At 38.9% G+C, this 15,926-nt stretch overlaps 1 protein-coding gene across 3 annotated transcripts in view; it reads left to right on the top strand.

Annotated features, from left to right (window-relative positions):
• Window positions 1-15,926, top strand: part of LOC134754406 (OCIA domain-containing protein 1) — a 56,686-nt gene that overhangs the window by 21,406 nt on the left and 19,354 nt on the right. The window contains exons 1-2 of one of the 3 annotated variants that reach the window (XM_063690722.1): window positions 13,538-13,730; window positions 13,824-13,950. The exons of 1 other annotated variant lie outside the window; for it this stretch is intronic. In XM_063690722.1, coding sequence (XP_063546792.1) covers window positions 13,635-13,730; window positions 13,824-13,950 — 223 coding nt within the window. In that variant the 5' untranslated portion in view covers window positions 13,538-13,634. Of the gene's footprint in view, window positions 1-13,537; window positions 13,731-13,823; window positions 13,951-15,926 lie in introns of those variants that run through there. One more of the 3 variants, XM_063690723.1, reaches the window with a different exon arrangement.

Raw genomic sequence — 15,926 nt, 5'->3', positions numbered from 1 at the left:
CAGTTGACTCAGAGAATGCTGCAATGCTTTTGGCGCAGATGGTCGAGTGAATATTTAGTACATCTATTTCATCGCTATAAATGGGCGGTCAAAACTCCTGAGCCAGAAGTTGGTGATATCGTTTTAGTGAAGGAGGATGATTTACCGCCAACCAAATGGCTATTTGGTAGAATCGTTCAGAAGTTCCCCGGGTCAGATAACCTGACCAGAGTCGTGTCCTTGAAATGTGGGAACTCCATAATTAAACGACCTACCTCTAAATTGTGTATATTACCTGTTTCTAGTTAACTGCTCGTGTCCCGCATGTTTATTACACTTAATTATTATTTATTAAACTAAACTAACCGTCACGTCACGGTGGGCGGTCTCTCTATAGAAGGACATTCTGTCCTTGGTGGGCGGAATGTTAAAGTGTTAAGATTAATGTTTGTTAGATTAATAAGATTTTGTGCTAGATTTCGCTGTACTGGCCACAAACTGAGTGCGTACAACGTATGTCCCTGCCCAATCGTTCGCTAGATGTCGCTGTTCCCACGGCAAACTAGGTAACGATATGTTATTATAAAATGTACAGGGATTATTCATATTATTTTTAATAACTTAATTTCTCGCTAGATGTCGTTGTACCGGCTACAAACTAGCTAACGACATTCCGCTGGTAATTATATATAATAAGATTGTATTTTTTAATTAATGTCTTCTTTTTGGAAAATAAATGTGTGTTGAAAAATTGCATTTGCGTTTTCGTTGAATGTGAACAACACGGAAGTTAATCAATCCGATTGAGCTAAAATTATGTATACACGTTTAATTTGAAATGCTTGAATGACAATGCAAATAATGCCATAATATTATTATAACGATATATTGGTAATAACGACAAATAGCGAAAAACTGCATTGTTTACAAATCGCAAACAATAAAGTAGGTTGGTGCATTATTAATACTTTGAATTATACGATACTGAGTAAATCTTAGACATAGAAACTATCAATATTTTGCTGTCTCTGACAATAGTAAAACTCTTTTTAGTGTCACGCGGTGACAAAACAATGGGATAATCCTACTTACCTGGAACTGGAAGTTGTTTGTTGCATTTTGGTGCAAGTGCCGACGCATCTTCTAAAAATAACACGTTCTATTGAATAACACATCTGCATGTTGTTTATTATCTACGCGGTCTATTTTGTTTTCAACGTGTGGTCATTAAACTTACTTACTTTAGTAGCAAAATAATAGTGAGAACAAATCTCACTCCTTAGAAACGGTCAAAATATCGTAAGTGACTATTTTATTTTTAAACATCCGTTAAGATGTCCTAATCAGTCTGTCAACATAGCCATACCGAGGTATTCTATTCAATTTGCTTCTAACATTAGTCGCGAGAAAATAGTCTAACTAATTAGTCGATTACAAAATTTAGTTGTCCGAAATCAATCGGCAACTAATTTAGTTGCAACTAAATTAGTTGCACTCTATACAACTAAGATTGATCAATCGTCGTTTTCAATCGTCAGTCGCAATTAATTCTTGTAATCCTAATCGTTAATCGTTAGTCGATTACATTTTGCCCATCTCTGGCCGTACCACACCATCGCACCGCACCAAGGTCATTGTGCGATGCACCCATAAGTAAGAGCGAGAAAGATATCGCTTTCTCGCTCTTACTTATAGATGCGTCGCACAATGACCTTGGTGCGGTGCGACGGTGTGTTACGGCCTTTAGGTCTTACACTCGCCTGTCGCTGTCGTACAAAATATCAATAAAATCGCATATTTAGTATTTTTTGAATTTTTTGTCGGTTCGATTACCGGACGAGGGAAGCAAATTTAAAAAATCTTTGAATGCAGTTTTGTTTCTTTTTTAATAAAAGAATGTCCCCTTTAAGTAAAATGAGCTAACTAAATGAGGTACTTTCCCTCCAGGGCCCATTATTTTTTCCACACTGTATATAGTTGGTCAAGCAAATCTTGTCAGTAGAAAAAGGCGGCAAATTTAAAAAATGGGTTATGTCCCATAGAAAATTTGAAATTAGCGCCTTTTTCTACTGACAAGATTTGCTTGACCAACTATAGTAATCTGAAAGGAATCAAGTAATCCATTCCTGTAATGGGGAATCGACATTGATTTCCAATTACTAGTAATTGTAATATTGGAACAGGTTATTCCTGATTCCTGAAATGGAATTGTAGGTTCCGGTAGTTAAGATTACTTAAAGTAATCTGGGAATCGGTAATTAGATTCCAAAAGTAATTTCGATTAATCATGGAATCAGGAATCAATTACGAAATGCCTATCTCTGCCATAAACCATACTAAATTTACGGTGGGTAATAAAAAAAAGTAATAAAAATAAGGACAAACAAACAATAATAGCGCTTTCTCTGCTACTCCTACTGAAAGTACCATATGTGCATCTCGTTCGGTCATCTGGCCCCTCCCCCCCCATATCATCTCTATATTATTGTACCTCTGATGATAACACTTCCATGCTCTGTGGTATCCATAGACATAGTATATACAAGTAGTTACAGACATGAAACCGAGCAACCAGGGAGAAAGAATATTCATATAAAATGTATACTACGCACAAGTTTGGGAACAAATCAAATTATTTTATTAAATATTTTGATTTGTTTTTTTTTTTTAAGTAACACTACTATATATAAATTAAAAACTGTAATAGATGTCATATATTAAAGAAAAAGTGACGAAGCCCTCCAGTGGTGAAGGCCGGATTCGAACCGGCGTCTTTAGCTATCGCGGCTAACGCCATGAACCCCTAGGCCACCCCGCCACGGCGGTGCCCGTCCGAATTTCTCGACTATATGCCATCTTAGTAAGACTAGGCGTCTTTGACCAGCTCTAAGGGCAAGCAGTGCGCGATTGCACCTCCTAAACGAACTCCTTACGGATTTACGTTGTAGCGAGAGAGACTGGTGCTGCCATCTATGGACAGGTTTGGGAACAAATCAAATTATTTTATTAAATATTTTGATTTGGGGTTTTTTTTAAGTAGTCACACTACTATATATAAAACTGTAATAGATGTCATATATTAAAGAAAAAGTGACGAAGCCCTTTCGAACCGCCAAACTGTACATACTCACCTAAGCGTTTATTACTTGGGTAGATGCTACTGGGACGTAAATGATCAAGAATATTGAAATCTATATAACAATTTATTAAATTTACACTAATACTAATATACACTATCTCGTTTTAGCTTAGAGATAAGGTTCAGTTTACTATATGTAAGTAGGAGATAAGAATTAAGTTTAGATTAAGTTAAATTAAGTAATATTGTCTTCGGTTACCGCGATAGTTACTCATGAAATAAAACTATGAAAACGGATTATATCGCGTATATTGAATTTATAATACATCCCGACGTTTCGAACTCTTTACAGCGTTCGTGGTCAACGGGTGACTGAGGAAAAATTACAAAGTGCAAAAATACCCACATACTAAAATAATGAACAATCATAGACTACAAACTTTAAGGCTGGTTGTACATGCAAAATCGGTTCATATCGGTTATACACTACAATTATTTTAAGTAAAGATATATATGTATATATATACGCGATAAAAACTACGCCGGCTCCAACCCTACTCCACGGACCCGAGAAGATTTAATTCCCTCCTAAATTGTAGGAGGGTATCCCAATATGGGACCAGCAACAAACTCGGCGGGACACATCTTTTCAAAACATCAGAATGTTCAGCATCATCCAACACTAAGGTCTCACAGTCTATGTCTCGCTTGCTCCTTTATCAGATGGACTACAGGATCCCAAGCTGGTGGTAGAGAAAAGCCATCTTCCCTATTAAAGTTTGGATATTTCTTAATCTCAATGGCCTCGCGCAGCATTCTGGGTATGTAACGCTTCTCCTTGGCAAGAACCAGAGGCTTATCAAACTTGATTGAGTGATTGGCTTTATCCATGGCATGCTCACAGACAGCAGACCTAGGTCGACGGTGCTTGACATCAGCTATGTGTTCCTTCACCCGAGTGGAAATGCTCCGTTTCGTCTGCCCGACATATGATAGGCCACACTCACAGTCCAGCCTGTACACTCCTGCAGTCTGTAGAGGGGTATTGCATTTTACAGGCCTCAGGAATTGTGACATCTTCTTCATTGGCTTGAAATATGTTTTTATAGAAGCACGCTTCAAGATGTGGCTGATCCTGTCCGTGACCCCCCTGACAAAAGGCAGAATGGCAGGCCTGCGCTCGACTGTGGGGATCTTAATGTGGGACCTCTGGTTGACCCGCGGTATCCTGAGCTCGTTTGCCTGGAGCGCGCGCCTGGCATGCTGGAGCTCCGCGGCCAGATGCTGGTCATCACATATCCTCTGGGCTCTCTGAAACAAAGATTTGCCTACTGTAACAAGTTGACTGGGATGGTGATGCGATTTGCCATTTAAGTACCTATCAGTATGAGTAGGTTTCCTATACACAGTGCGACCTAGGGTGTTATCAGGATTTCTTTTTACCAATACATCTAAGAAGGGGAGAGAACAGTCTTTTTCCAACTCCATAGTAAATTTTATTTTGCTATGGATGGAATTTAGGTGATCCAAGAAAGTTGAAACACTACTTTTTGGAAGTATAGTAAAAGTGTCATCTACGTATCTTTTAAATATCTTCGGTCGCACAGGAGCCAATGAGAGTGCCCTCTCCTCGAAGTCCTCCATAAAGATGTCAGCGACTACTGGAGACACCGGAGACCCCATGGCCACGCCGTCGACTTGAAGGTAGAATTCACCATTCCATAGCAAGTAGCCAGATGTAAGGCAATGTTCCAACAGCTTAGCATATTCCTCTGACATGTTCTGCTCACATAACCTCTTATTGACAATTTCAATGCAGTCTTGTACCGGTAGGCTTGTAAATAGCGACTGAACGTCAAAACTGACCATGATCTCATCATCAGTCAATGTTAGGTCTTTAATCTCACCGATGAAATGGTAAGAATCCTTTGTATGCGTGCTAGTGTTACCACGTAATGCTGAGAGGGCTCCCGCGAGGTGCTGAGCCAATAAGGTGGCGAGGCGATGAGCGAACGCTGTAAAGAGTTCGAAACGTCGGGATGTATTATAAATTCAATATACGCGATATAATCCGTTTTCATAGTTTTATTTAAATTAAGTAAGTTTAAGTTGAATTAAGTGAAATTAAGTTAAGTTAATGGTCTAATTTTATGCTTTTACCAGGGCAAGAGTGGGTTCGAAGCCTAGATACTGGGTCTGTCTACTAGAGAGTTGGCCGGTCTTCCAGTACAATACCCCACGTCCCTCGGATGTGCGTGGCGTGGTGGAGTTTGACTTGAGGCCAGGAGACGAAGCGCGGCCAAGGTCAAGGTCGACACGAAGGCAGCTCACGACGGTAGCTGAGCCGTCGGAGGGAGCGCTTTAGGTAGCGGTTACAGGCTTCATCAAGCCCAAGGCTATTGTGGCAAAATGCCGACCCCGTAGGGTGTTCCTGGAACGCGTCCAATAATAAAATTAGTCCCGTGTTCAATATTCGCCCTGAACTGGTAACCATCACACGCTAGCACTAACAGGAGGTGGGTCTTTATTTACAATGAAGCAATCATTTAGTGTGATGGGCAGTCCAGGTACATGAAAAAGCGTTGCGGTGAAACGAGGATCAGATACGAGCATAATTATACCACAATATGATAAGAGAAGGCGCTAATTAAATTTATTTTTCTTTAATATATGACATCTATTACAGTTTTTAATGTATACTACGCAATTTATCCGGTTTGCATGTCCAATGTCTTTTCTCTTTCGATTATAAATTTCGGTAGTTCGTCATAGCCTCCTTGCTATGATGCCCACATGATGCCATAACCCGACCATGAAAAAATGCCCGGTCGGTGATAAAGACAAAGCATGGCACTATTTTCTCTTTCCTCTTATAGGAATCGCAATAAGCCTATCTTTCTCTATCAAATAGGCCCTTGATCTGCACAGTCTGAAATCGCTATGATATAAGTATAGTTACGTGTGTAGCCGGCATTATAATAGGGGATATTACTGTAATGTTATGCCACCACAGTGCAGTACTAGCCTTTTTAGTAAACCATAAATAACTTATACATACTTACTGTACCTTTAACAGGTTTTTGACAAGTTTTCAGTTCAGTTCAGTTCTTGGTTCTTATGGCATTTGTCCATTGGGACAATTTTGCCAGTATCAAGGTTGTGGGAGCAGAATTTCAGTATCAGAACTTGATCCAGTCCGTGTAGATGCTTGATCGGTTGAAGAATCTAAACTACTATAGGAATAAAAAAATAAAAACTTTTATAAGAAAAAAGATAAACCGACTTCAAAAAGGATGAAATAAAATATTATCCTTTTTAGGGTTCCGTGTTTAAGTATATACGTTACCAACTGATATGTTTGAAGTCGGTGCCAAGCCAAATTTTAAACCATATATTCATAGTGATTTTGGTGCAATTCGATAAAGATGCGGCTATATAAGTATGTACGTTGGATTACATAACGCAGCGTACTACGTAGGCGAACAACACGCAAATGCGAAGCGGCGCGGCACGGCGCCTTAATTAATCCTTTGATACCTATATGTAAGACGCAGCGTTACACGACGACAATAAACGAACTTTCTGTATACCTCAGAACAGAACACACGGTTGAACCTTCTTGGCGCAGTTCGTACCATGCTTGTCGGCACGTTAGTGTAAATCTAATACGTTTTGTCGTCGTATTTTTTTAAAGAACATTCCTTACTAATTCTTGAACAGTCATAGCTCGCAAGTGTGGGATTGGGACTGAGTTATTTTCTGTCGCTTATCCAGAGGACTACATTTCAAAATATAAAACAATTCAAGGAACCTTCATGCAAAATTTCAGCTAAAGCGGTTCAGTTGTTTAGCCATGAAAAGGTAACAAAGAGACAGACATAATTGATTTCACGTTTATAATATTTGTACAGTTGTAATGGGATTTATAGACATAAAGCTGATTATTTTTGACTGGTATTGTTACTACTTGGAGTACTTGGCTTGGCACCGACTTCAAACATGTCAGTTGGTAACGCATATACTTAAACACGGAACCCTAAAAAGGATAATATTTTATTTCATCCTTTTTGAAGTCGGTTTATCTTTTTTCTTATTAAAGTTTTTATTTTTCCATTTTCAGTTTTAAGAAATTGTTAAGAACGTGACGCATGAATGAAAAACATAATCATGTTTAACTGTAAATTCGTAAACTTTATTAAATAATCAGAATTTTCCTCGAGTCCGTCTGGGAAATCATTCCTGTCACAAAATCCATTCTCCGCCCCGCCACTGACCCAATCCCTCAAACCCCCCGATCACTCAACCTCACAGCACATCAACCCCTGATCACTGAACCCCTCGACCCTAAACCACCAACCCTTCAACCGCCATTCCCCGACCCCTAACCCCAGACCCCTTAACTCCTAACCCTAACCCCCAATCCCTTAACTCCCAACCCCTCAGTCCCCGACGAAAATTGCGTGTTGCACTGTAACAAAGTTTGTTTAACCCTCATGCCTTAAGACCCCCGCAACTGTCAATATTCTAAATTTTAAACCATTCGCTTCTCTCGTGGTTCAGTTTTGTATCCTTTCATATGTTTGGATATCAATATATTACCAGGAGGTATTAAACAACATTTTTGCTCCTTGTAATAAAAAATAATGATTGCTTCGTTTATTTAGCTCAGGAATGGCTTTGCAAATTTTGCAATGACAAAATTAAAAAGTGTCGCCATAAACGACATTATATAATATGATATTACGACTAGAGTTGCCAGGAATATTCGGCAACTATTCGGCCTATTCGGCCACTTTGCCGATTATTCGGTATTCTATTTGCCTCTCTATCGCTCGTACCCTGTCGAGCTTATAGCTATCCTCGCAAAACTACGAAAAAATAAAAGAACAGTTTGTGTAATGAATTTATCATGAAATGATAAAAAAATCACGTAGAAAAATATAGCTTGGCCAGGATTAGGGAATATTACGCGAAACTGCATAGGGGGCGCCAGGGCGCCACTACCACAATCTGAGGGTCTATCGCAAACCAAGATGAAAATCGAAATTTCGTTATCTAACATCTCTGTCACTCTTGCATATTCGAGCGATAAAGAGGCAGATAGCGAAATTTCGGATTCGCGTTTTCCGGTAGGTCCTCTATAAACAAACCGCCTTGATGCATCAATGTCATATTTTGTTATCTCTGAAAACTTGTCAAAAACCTATTAAAGGTACAGTATGTATACTACAGTATGTTAGTATGTATGTGTATGTAGTGGGTACAGTGTGTTACTCTATGGTTTACTAAAAAGGCTAGTCCTGCACTCTGGTGGCAGAACATTGCAGTAATATCCCCTTTTGTCTTAGGCTAGTATACTAGTACCTAAAGGAAATGGATGAGTAGATTTTTGTTTGTTCTTATTTACTGACAAATTGGGACACTATTTCCCCTCTGCCGAGGTACAAGATCAATTGTGCATGCATACAACTAGCGCGGTGCGTGTTGTACACAATTATTGTGTACAACACACACGTTTCCTAACTGGCTCTGTGATATGGCTCAATATAGATTAGCAAAAAAGTTTACAGTAGGGACAGTTGCCATCAGATATATCGGAGCGACCGAGGTGCTAAAAATATCTGAACATGCACTCTAGCGCCTTAACAATAAAGGCGTGTTCAGATATTTGTGAGCTCCTTGGCCGACCCGATATATCTGCGATATATGGCGACTGTACCATCGGGGTTATATATCCTTGGGTATAATGAGCTCCTTATTAGAACGTAGTGGTTATATCCTCTTTGCTTAGAACTACTAATATCTGTGACCCAAAGACATTTCAGTGCAGGTGACAGATTTGACGTGCGGTCTGCAGCCGCAGTTGCAATAATACACTAAATACGCAAAAATGGCCATGCTACGTGCAGTCGGTCTTGTCATTAATTTTAGTATGGAAATTGACAATAACACCGACGTGTCGGAGCAGTAGTGCAGCTGCGGTCGGAAAAACGTTAAAATCACCATATTACGTGCAGTCGATATCGTCATTCATTTTACTATGGAAATTGACAATAACACCGACGCGTTCAGGCCGCTGCAGTAGTGTCGGAGCAGTAACGCACCTGCGGTTGGAAATGGACAGTCACCTTAAATCTAATACGTTTTGTCGTCGTATTTTTTTAAAAAGCATTTCTTACTAATTCTTGAACAGTCATAGCACGCAAGTGTGGGATTGGGACTGAGTTATTTTGTGTCGCTTATCCAGAGGGCTACATTTCAAAATATAAAACAATTCAAGGAACCTTCATGCAAAATTTCAGCTAAAGCGGTTCAGTTGTTTAGCCATGAAAAGGTAACAAAGAGGCAGACATAATTGCTTTCACGTTTATAATATTTGTACAGTTGTAATGGGATTTATAGACATAAAGCTGATTATTTTTGACTGGTATTGTTACTACTTGGAGTACTTGGCTTGGCACCGACTTCAAACATATCAGTTGGTAACGCATATACTTTAACACGGAACCCTAAAAAGGATAATATTTTATTTCATCCTTTTTGAAGTCGGTTTATCTTTTTTTATAAAAGTTTTTATTTTTCCATTTTTAGTTTTAAGACATTGTTAAGAGCGTGACGGATGAATGAAAAACATAATCATGTTTAACTGTAAATTCGTAAACTTTATTAAATAATCAGAACTTTCCTCGAGTCCGTCTGGGAAATCATTCCTGTCACTAAATCCATTCTCCGCCCCGCCCTGACCCAATCCCTCAAACCCCCCGATCACTCAACCTCACAGCACATCAACCCCTGTTCACTGAACCCCTCGACCCTAAACCACCAACCACTCAACCGCCATTCCCCGACCCCTAACCCCAGACCCCTTAACTCCTAACCCTAACCCCCAATCCCTTAACTCCCAACCCCTCAGTCCCCGATCCATCAACTCACCTCCCCTCAACCCCCAACCTCAAACCCCCCAAACACTAATACCCTCTACCTTCACCTCTCAGTCTCTTTGGTTGTTTCCAACACTACCTACATCAAAAATCATAATACACATACGAGGGAAGTTATCAGTAGCCTTACCACGAGTTTGACATTGATATATTCGCTATCGTGTGCGTAACTTATTGTTTATGCATCTCGCTCGTACTGGCATATTAGTGTACAAAGTAATAAGTTACCAAGAATATTTAGTGTCAAACTCGTGGTTATGCTACAGTTGCACTACATCAAATTGGTGGTTTTGGGGAGGAAATGCTTGAGTTACTTTAGAAAACACCGAAATTACCATACACGTGACTTTAAAAATTGAGGAGTTCCCTCAATTCCTCACGGATTCCATCATCAGATCAAAACCAAAAATATTACGAAAACACCTTGGAGAGGTAACTTCTTTCAAACAGAAAAAGAATAACTCAAATCGGATCATGGGTGCCGGAGTAATCGCTGAAATCATTATCATCAAAACAATCATCATCATCAGCTCCACTTCATCAAATTCGTGGTTTTCGAGAAAAAATGCTCAAGTTGCTTAAGAAAACGACCAAATCACCATACATGTGCCTTTTAAAATTGAGGAGTTCCCTCAATTCCTCATGGATCCCATCATCAAAACAGCACCAGATTAATGTGAGACCACCTTGGAGGTAGTTCCTTTCAAACAAAAAAAAAATTGTTCAAGTCGGACCACGGGTCTCGGAGTAATCGCTGAAAATCCTACATTAAAAAAATCATCATCACTATCTTCAAAACAATCATCATCATCAGGTCCACTTCATCAAATTGGTCGTTTTCGAGAGAAAATGCTCAAGTTGCTTATGAAAACACCCAAATCACCATACATATGCCTTTAAAAATTGAGGAGTTCCCTCAATTCCTCAGGAATCCCATCATCAGATCAGAACCAGATTAATATGGGACCAACTTGGAAGTAGCTCCTTTCGAACAAAAAAAGATTTACTCAAATCGGACCACGGGTCTCGGAATAATCGGTGAACATACATAAAAAAAAAATAGCCACAACCAAATACAGAACCTCCTCCTTCTATGAAATTGAAGTCGGTCAATAAAAAGGTTATCCCTGGAGCGAAGTGGAAACTTATGTAAATCTTGAAGACAGCTAAGGGAGTCAGATAATATTATTGCTTTCGGGACTTTGTGAGACTGAATGAATGAAACAGCTTCAAGATAGATATTGCTTCCCCTGTGAACACCGATATGGGAGGAGGGCTTTTGACACTTAAAATAATTTTATAACGTGGAATCCAAACCGCAGAGCCAACAGGGCCAGTCGTTGAGAGTTTCGAGGCATCTGTAAATATTGTAAGGATATTCTGCCACTTTTCCTCAATGAGTTGTAAAAAGACATTATTAGCACCAGAAGATTTTTTTTATACCAAGGGAAATGATAATATTTGGACGAAACAAAAGAGCATCATAATCAATTAGGAACACTGGATTAACAGGAGAGGTCCACATATGTGTTGCGTCAGATAGTTTTTGAAAGCTTTTGATGAGACAAGGAAGTTCTTTATTAGTCCAATAATCAGAAGTAGGGATAATGTTTACCAGGTTATTTAGATGAAAAAGAAGCGGATGATTTGAAGACTGGGCTGCAAGAAGCGATAAGACAGGAATTGTCTCCGCAAACTTAATGGGGGCTCTAGACATTCCACCAGTGCGTTAGTAGGAGAAGAACGCATGGCTCCGCAAACAATTCGAAGGCACTTCGATTGAATTTTATCAAGAAGGGATAGCGCAGCCTTATTGCAAGGCTCCAATAAAAATGAGCCATAATCAAAGTGACTTCTTATGATAGCATTGTATAGAAGCTTTTGTGAGAAGAGGTCGGAGCCCCACCAAGCACCAGACAATGATCTCAGTACATTAACCCCTTTTTCACATTTATTTTTTAAATAATTTAAATGGGTTACACCGGTCAAGCGCGAGTCCAAGTAAAGGCCCAAGAATTTAACCGAATCTACTACAGGGACCAATTCGTCGTTGAGGACTATGTCAATGTCAGGAATACGATATTTACGTGTAAAACAACAACAGAGCTTTTGGCAGCTGATAGGGACAGACCATGATCTGTAATGTAAGCCAGGAATTTAGGTAAAAGAGAGCAGAGTTTAGAGCAATTGTGCATTCTGAGACATCCTTAGAAACATAATAAAGAGCAATGTCATCTGCGTACTGAAGAATATCACAGAAACAGTCAACAGATTTATCAAGGTCCGCCGCGTAAAGGCTATACAAGATGGGGCTCAGAACGGATCCCTGAGGGAGACCTCTTCAAACCTTTCTAGCGGGGGAAAGGGAACCCTGGAAGCGGACAGAAATGGAACGATCCATAAAGAGATTGCATATGATGTTAACCATTCTTACCGGCAGACTCAGTTGTAGCATTTTCTGCCTGAGTAGCGGAAGCTGGACAATTTCACTATCTGCCTCTTTATCGCTCGAATATGCAAGAGTGACAGATGTTACATAACGAAATTTCGATTTTCTTGTTTCGCGATAGACCCTCAGATTGTGGTAGTGAAGTTTCGCGTAATAATCCCTCTAATACTATTTATTAGCACCAAGGGCCTGACACTCTTTGATAGAGAAAGATAGTCTTATTGCGATTCCTATAAGAGGAAAGAGAAAATAGTGCCATGCTTTGTCCTTATCACCGACCGGGTTTTTTTTTCATAGTCGGGTTATGGCAGCATAGGTAGGAGGCGATGGCGAAATACCGAAATTTATAAGAGTGAAAGAGAAAAAGGATTATGCTGCCATACATTAACCTGTCAATACATGAATATGTCTTTCTTTTACCCCTGGTCGCTCGGTTTCATGTCTATAACTATATTATGTCTATGGTTAGCACCCAAAAGAAAGGCATGGGTATATATTTTTGTTTTGTTCTTATTTAATGACAATTTGGGTTTTCCAGACTATAGTTATCTCTTTATTGGGTTTGTTTAGGTGTGTTTCTTTGTTTAGGGGTGTGTATCTTAGTGTCCCTTATAGTCTGACAAAAAAAGAGTAGAAATTAAAAAGTGGCAATACTGTAGTGTCGTCCCGTTTTTCTTAGATTGATTTGAAAGGGACGACACTACAGTGCTGCCACTAATTAATTTCTACTCTTTTTTGCCAGACTGTACATTCCTACATAGATCATTATAGGGATAGAGATCACGGACTTGTGGAGATATTTCGTTAGCACTGGACTGTGATATTTAACAAAATACTAATATAGTTGGTCAAGCAATTCTTGTCAGTAGAAAAAGGCGCGAAATTCAAATTTTCCTGCATTTTTTTAAATTGCCGCCTTTTTCTACTGACAAGTTTTGCTTGACCAACTATATAATGTGAGGCAAACAGCCTTTTATAAAATGAGACCCAGTTTAATAAATTGATAGGCATGATAGACGCGGCCTTAGTCTAACCGAAAGACTGAGAAAAAAAATAAACGTCAACGTCATTGTTAATGTGTCATTCAACCTCAAAGTCTGAAAACGGTGGAATCAGTGCGGTATTAAGAAAATAGTTGCTTCATGATTGTATAAGATTCGTTAGTGTTGAATAACACAGGAATGCGATGAATGATCCAAATGTATTCGGGTACCAACCAGATGGATCAGGACAACAGCTGACTCCTACGCCGCCGGGCCAGCGGCAGAATTCACCGTTACAAGTAGGACACTGATTTCATAACATTTCGTTGAAATGGCCACATGAAGAAAGGTTCATAAGAAATATTTAATATTATCATTTGGTACGGTTGTAGGGCTCGTACAAGTTCTCCGCTGATGAGCTCCGAGTCCTGGGGCAGTGCAATCGCGAGAGCTTTTACCAGCGGTCGCTGCCTCTCGGCACTTCACTCGGTGTCACCACTTACATCGCTATCCAGAAAGGTCTGTACATTATGTTATGGGTGTATGGTGTATCACTCACTACCAGAATTATTGTTTAACAAATTTGCATGGCAATTCGTTTTTCATTTTATCTTTATAAAAACATTTTTTATTATCCGTTAGTTTTGTCTTCCGAAAATTTATTTTTTATTAAGATAATATTACTCTTTATGAGCTATAGTTTCTATTAGTTTACAACAGCAAACGGAATATATTATCTGATTAGAATAAGCCTTATTTGACTACATTGGTCTATGAAGTGAAGACATATAGTCAAGAATTCCGAAGGACCTCAAGTATCTAAATGGCCATTATTCTTTAACAATGTAGTCAAGCTCCAGGCTTTTAGGTTATTTGAATATATGTTTTTGACTTTGATGTGCCCGACTGTATAGAATAAAACTACATTTTGTTGTGTGCCCCTGCTACTGGTTTTCCATACAAAGTCAGTCCCGGAACCGGGAATTTTTGGTTCTCACCATAAAATTTCAGCCCCAGCCAGCTTCAGTCAGCTTTCTCTAAATATACCTACTTATTTTTAATTTGCACAAGACTTCTTAGACTTATTATATTTCTATTTATGTTTATTTGTAGCGTTGTGTATTCAAAACTTGATTGTATACTGTTGTTTTTGTTTGTTATTCATTGTTACTTTCTGTTAACTCATTTCCTCAAAGGTTAACTGGAAGATATCCCATACAGGGATAAGTTCGCCTTGTTGTATTTCATTTACTCTGTGACTGTGTTTTTCGTGTTGTTATTTTTATGTACAATAAAGTATATACATATATACATACATACATGCTTCTTTGTGGGTAGTAACAAATACTAAGAAATAAATTTGTGAGAAATTAAGGCATTAATAATTAGCACTGTAAAAATGTATAATCCAAGTATAGAAGCAAGCATGTTGATGGCTTCTTAGTGTCAATTTTAACTAGTCTTCATTTTAAATTGGCTCATGCATATTTTCGGCCCGGGGGGCGGGCTGCTGCAACCTGTAATTTTAAAGTTTGGTTTGCCAAAGTTTTGGTTGAGATTTTTTTACAATAGGGTAGTTGACAATTTTTTATTAATAGTATCAGTGGAACAGGTTTGTTTTGAGGATCAAATGTCTGTATGGGGCCCATTGTCTTAAAGCAATACAAAAGTCAAAAATGATGGTCAAAGTCTGACACCCGTGTTGTACTGATGAAACACTCCTAACAAAATGGCAATACATTGTGACATCACGATGTAACATCGCTATTGCATATAACCGTTTTGATGTATGGAAGACAAGGAAATTGCGAATTGGTTAGTGAAATGTTGCGTTTCTGTATATTGTTGCTATGCAATATTATTTTTAATAAAATGTAAGGAATCGAATGGTACCACTATTTTATTCCTTTTTGGATGTGTAAAGAAAACTTAAATTGTTTTGAGGTCTTGTTCCCATTCCCATATACTATTTATTATTGGCATATATTTTTTTTAGTTTTCAATTTATTGTGATAAATTGCTTATTTTCTATCTATTTAACTAGATTTAGTTATAAAATTCAGCATGTGTCAACAACCCTATAATGCTTTGTTGCTCAGCGAAAAGAAATTGTTATTGCCATTGCCAACGCATGTTTAACGTAACTGTGGTGCTTAAATATCTGAGACACAATACATGACATCTAATATTTATATGCGCGTATTAATATTAAAGGATGCTCCATTGGGGTCGGGGTATATTTTCGTCCCTTTTGCGGTGGAAACAGCGGGCTGCTGGGGTGCTGACGCGAAACAATTTGTGCGTGACATAGGCCGTCGACTTAGACAAAAGGGGGTGGACCCCCGCTCCGAATAGTTCCTGGTGCAGAGGCTGTCAATAGCCATCCAGCGGGGTAATGCCGTGAGCATTATGGGCACTTTTGCACCGGGAGCGATAACGAACGGGGTTGACTAATAGTTACCTTATGTAATTATTTGTATTCGTAGATTTAATTG

Source organism: Cydia strobilella, chromosome Z (genome assembly GCF_947568885.1).
Source record: "Cydia strobilella chromosome Z, ilCydStro3.1, whole genome shotgun sequence".
In the NCBI taxonomy this organism is placed as follows: domain Eukaryota; kingdom Metazoa; phylum Arthropoda; class Insecta; order Lepidoptera; family Tortricidae; genus Cydia; species Cydia strobilella.
Note: the sequence above shows the minus strand (reverse complement) of the source record. Positions and strands in the feature narration are given on the sequence as shown.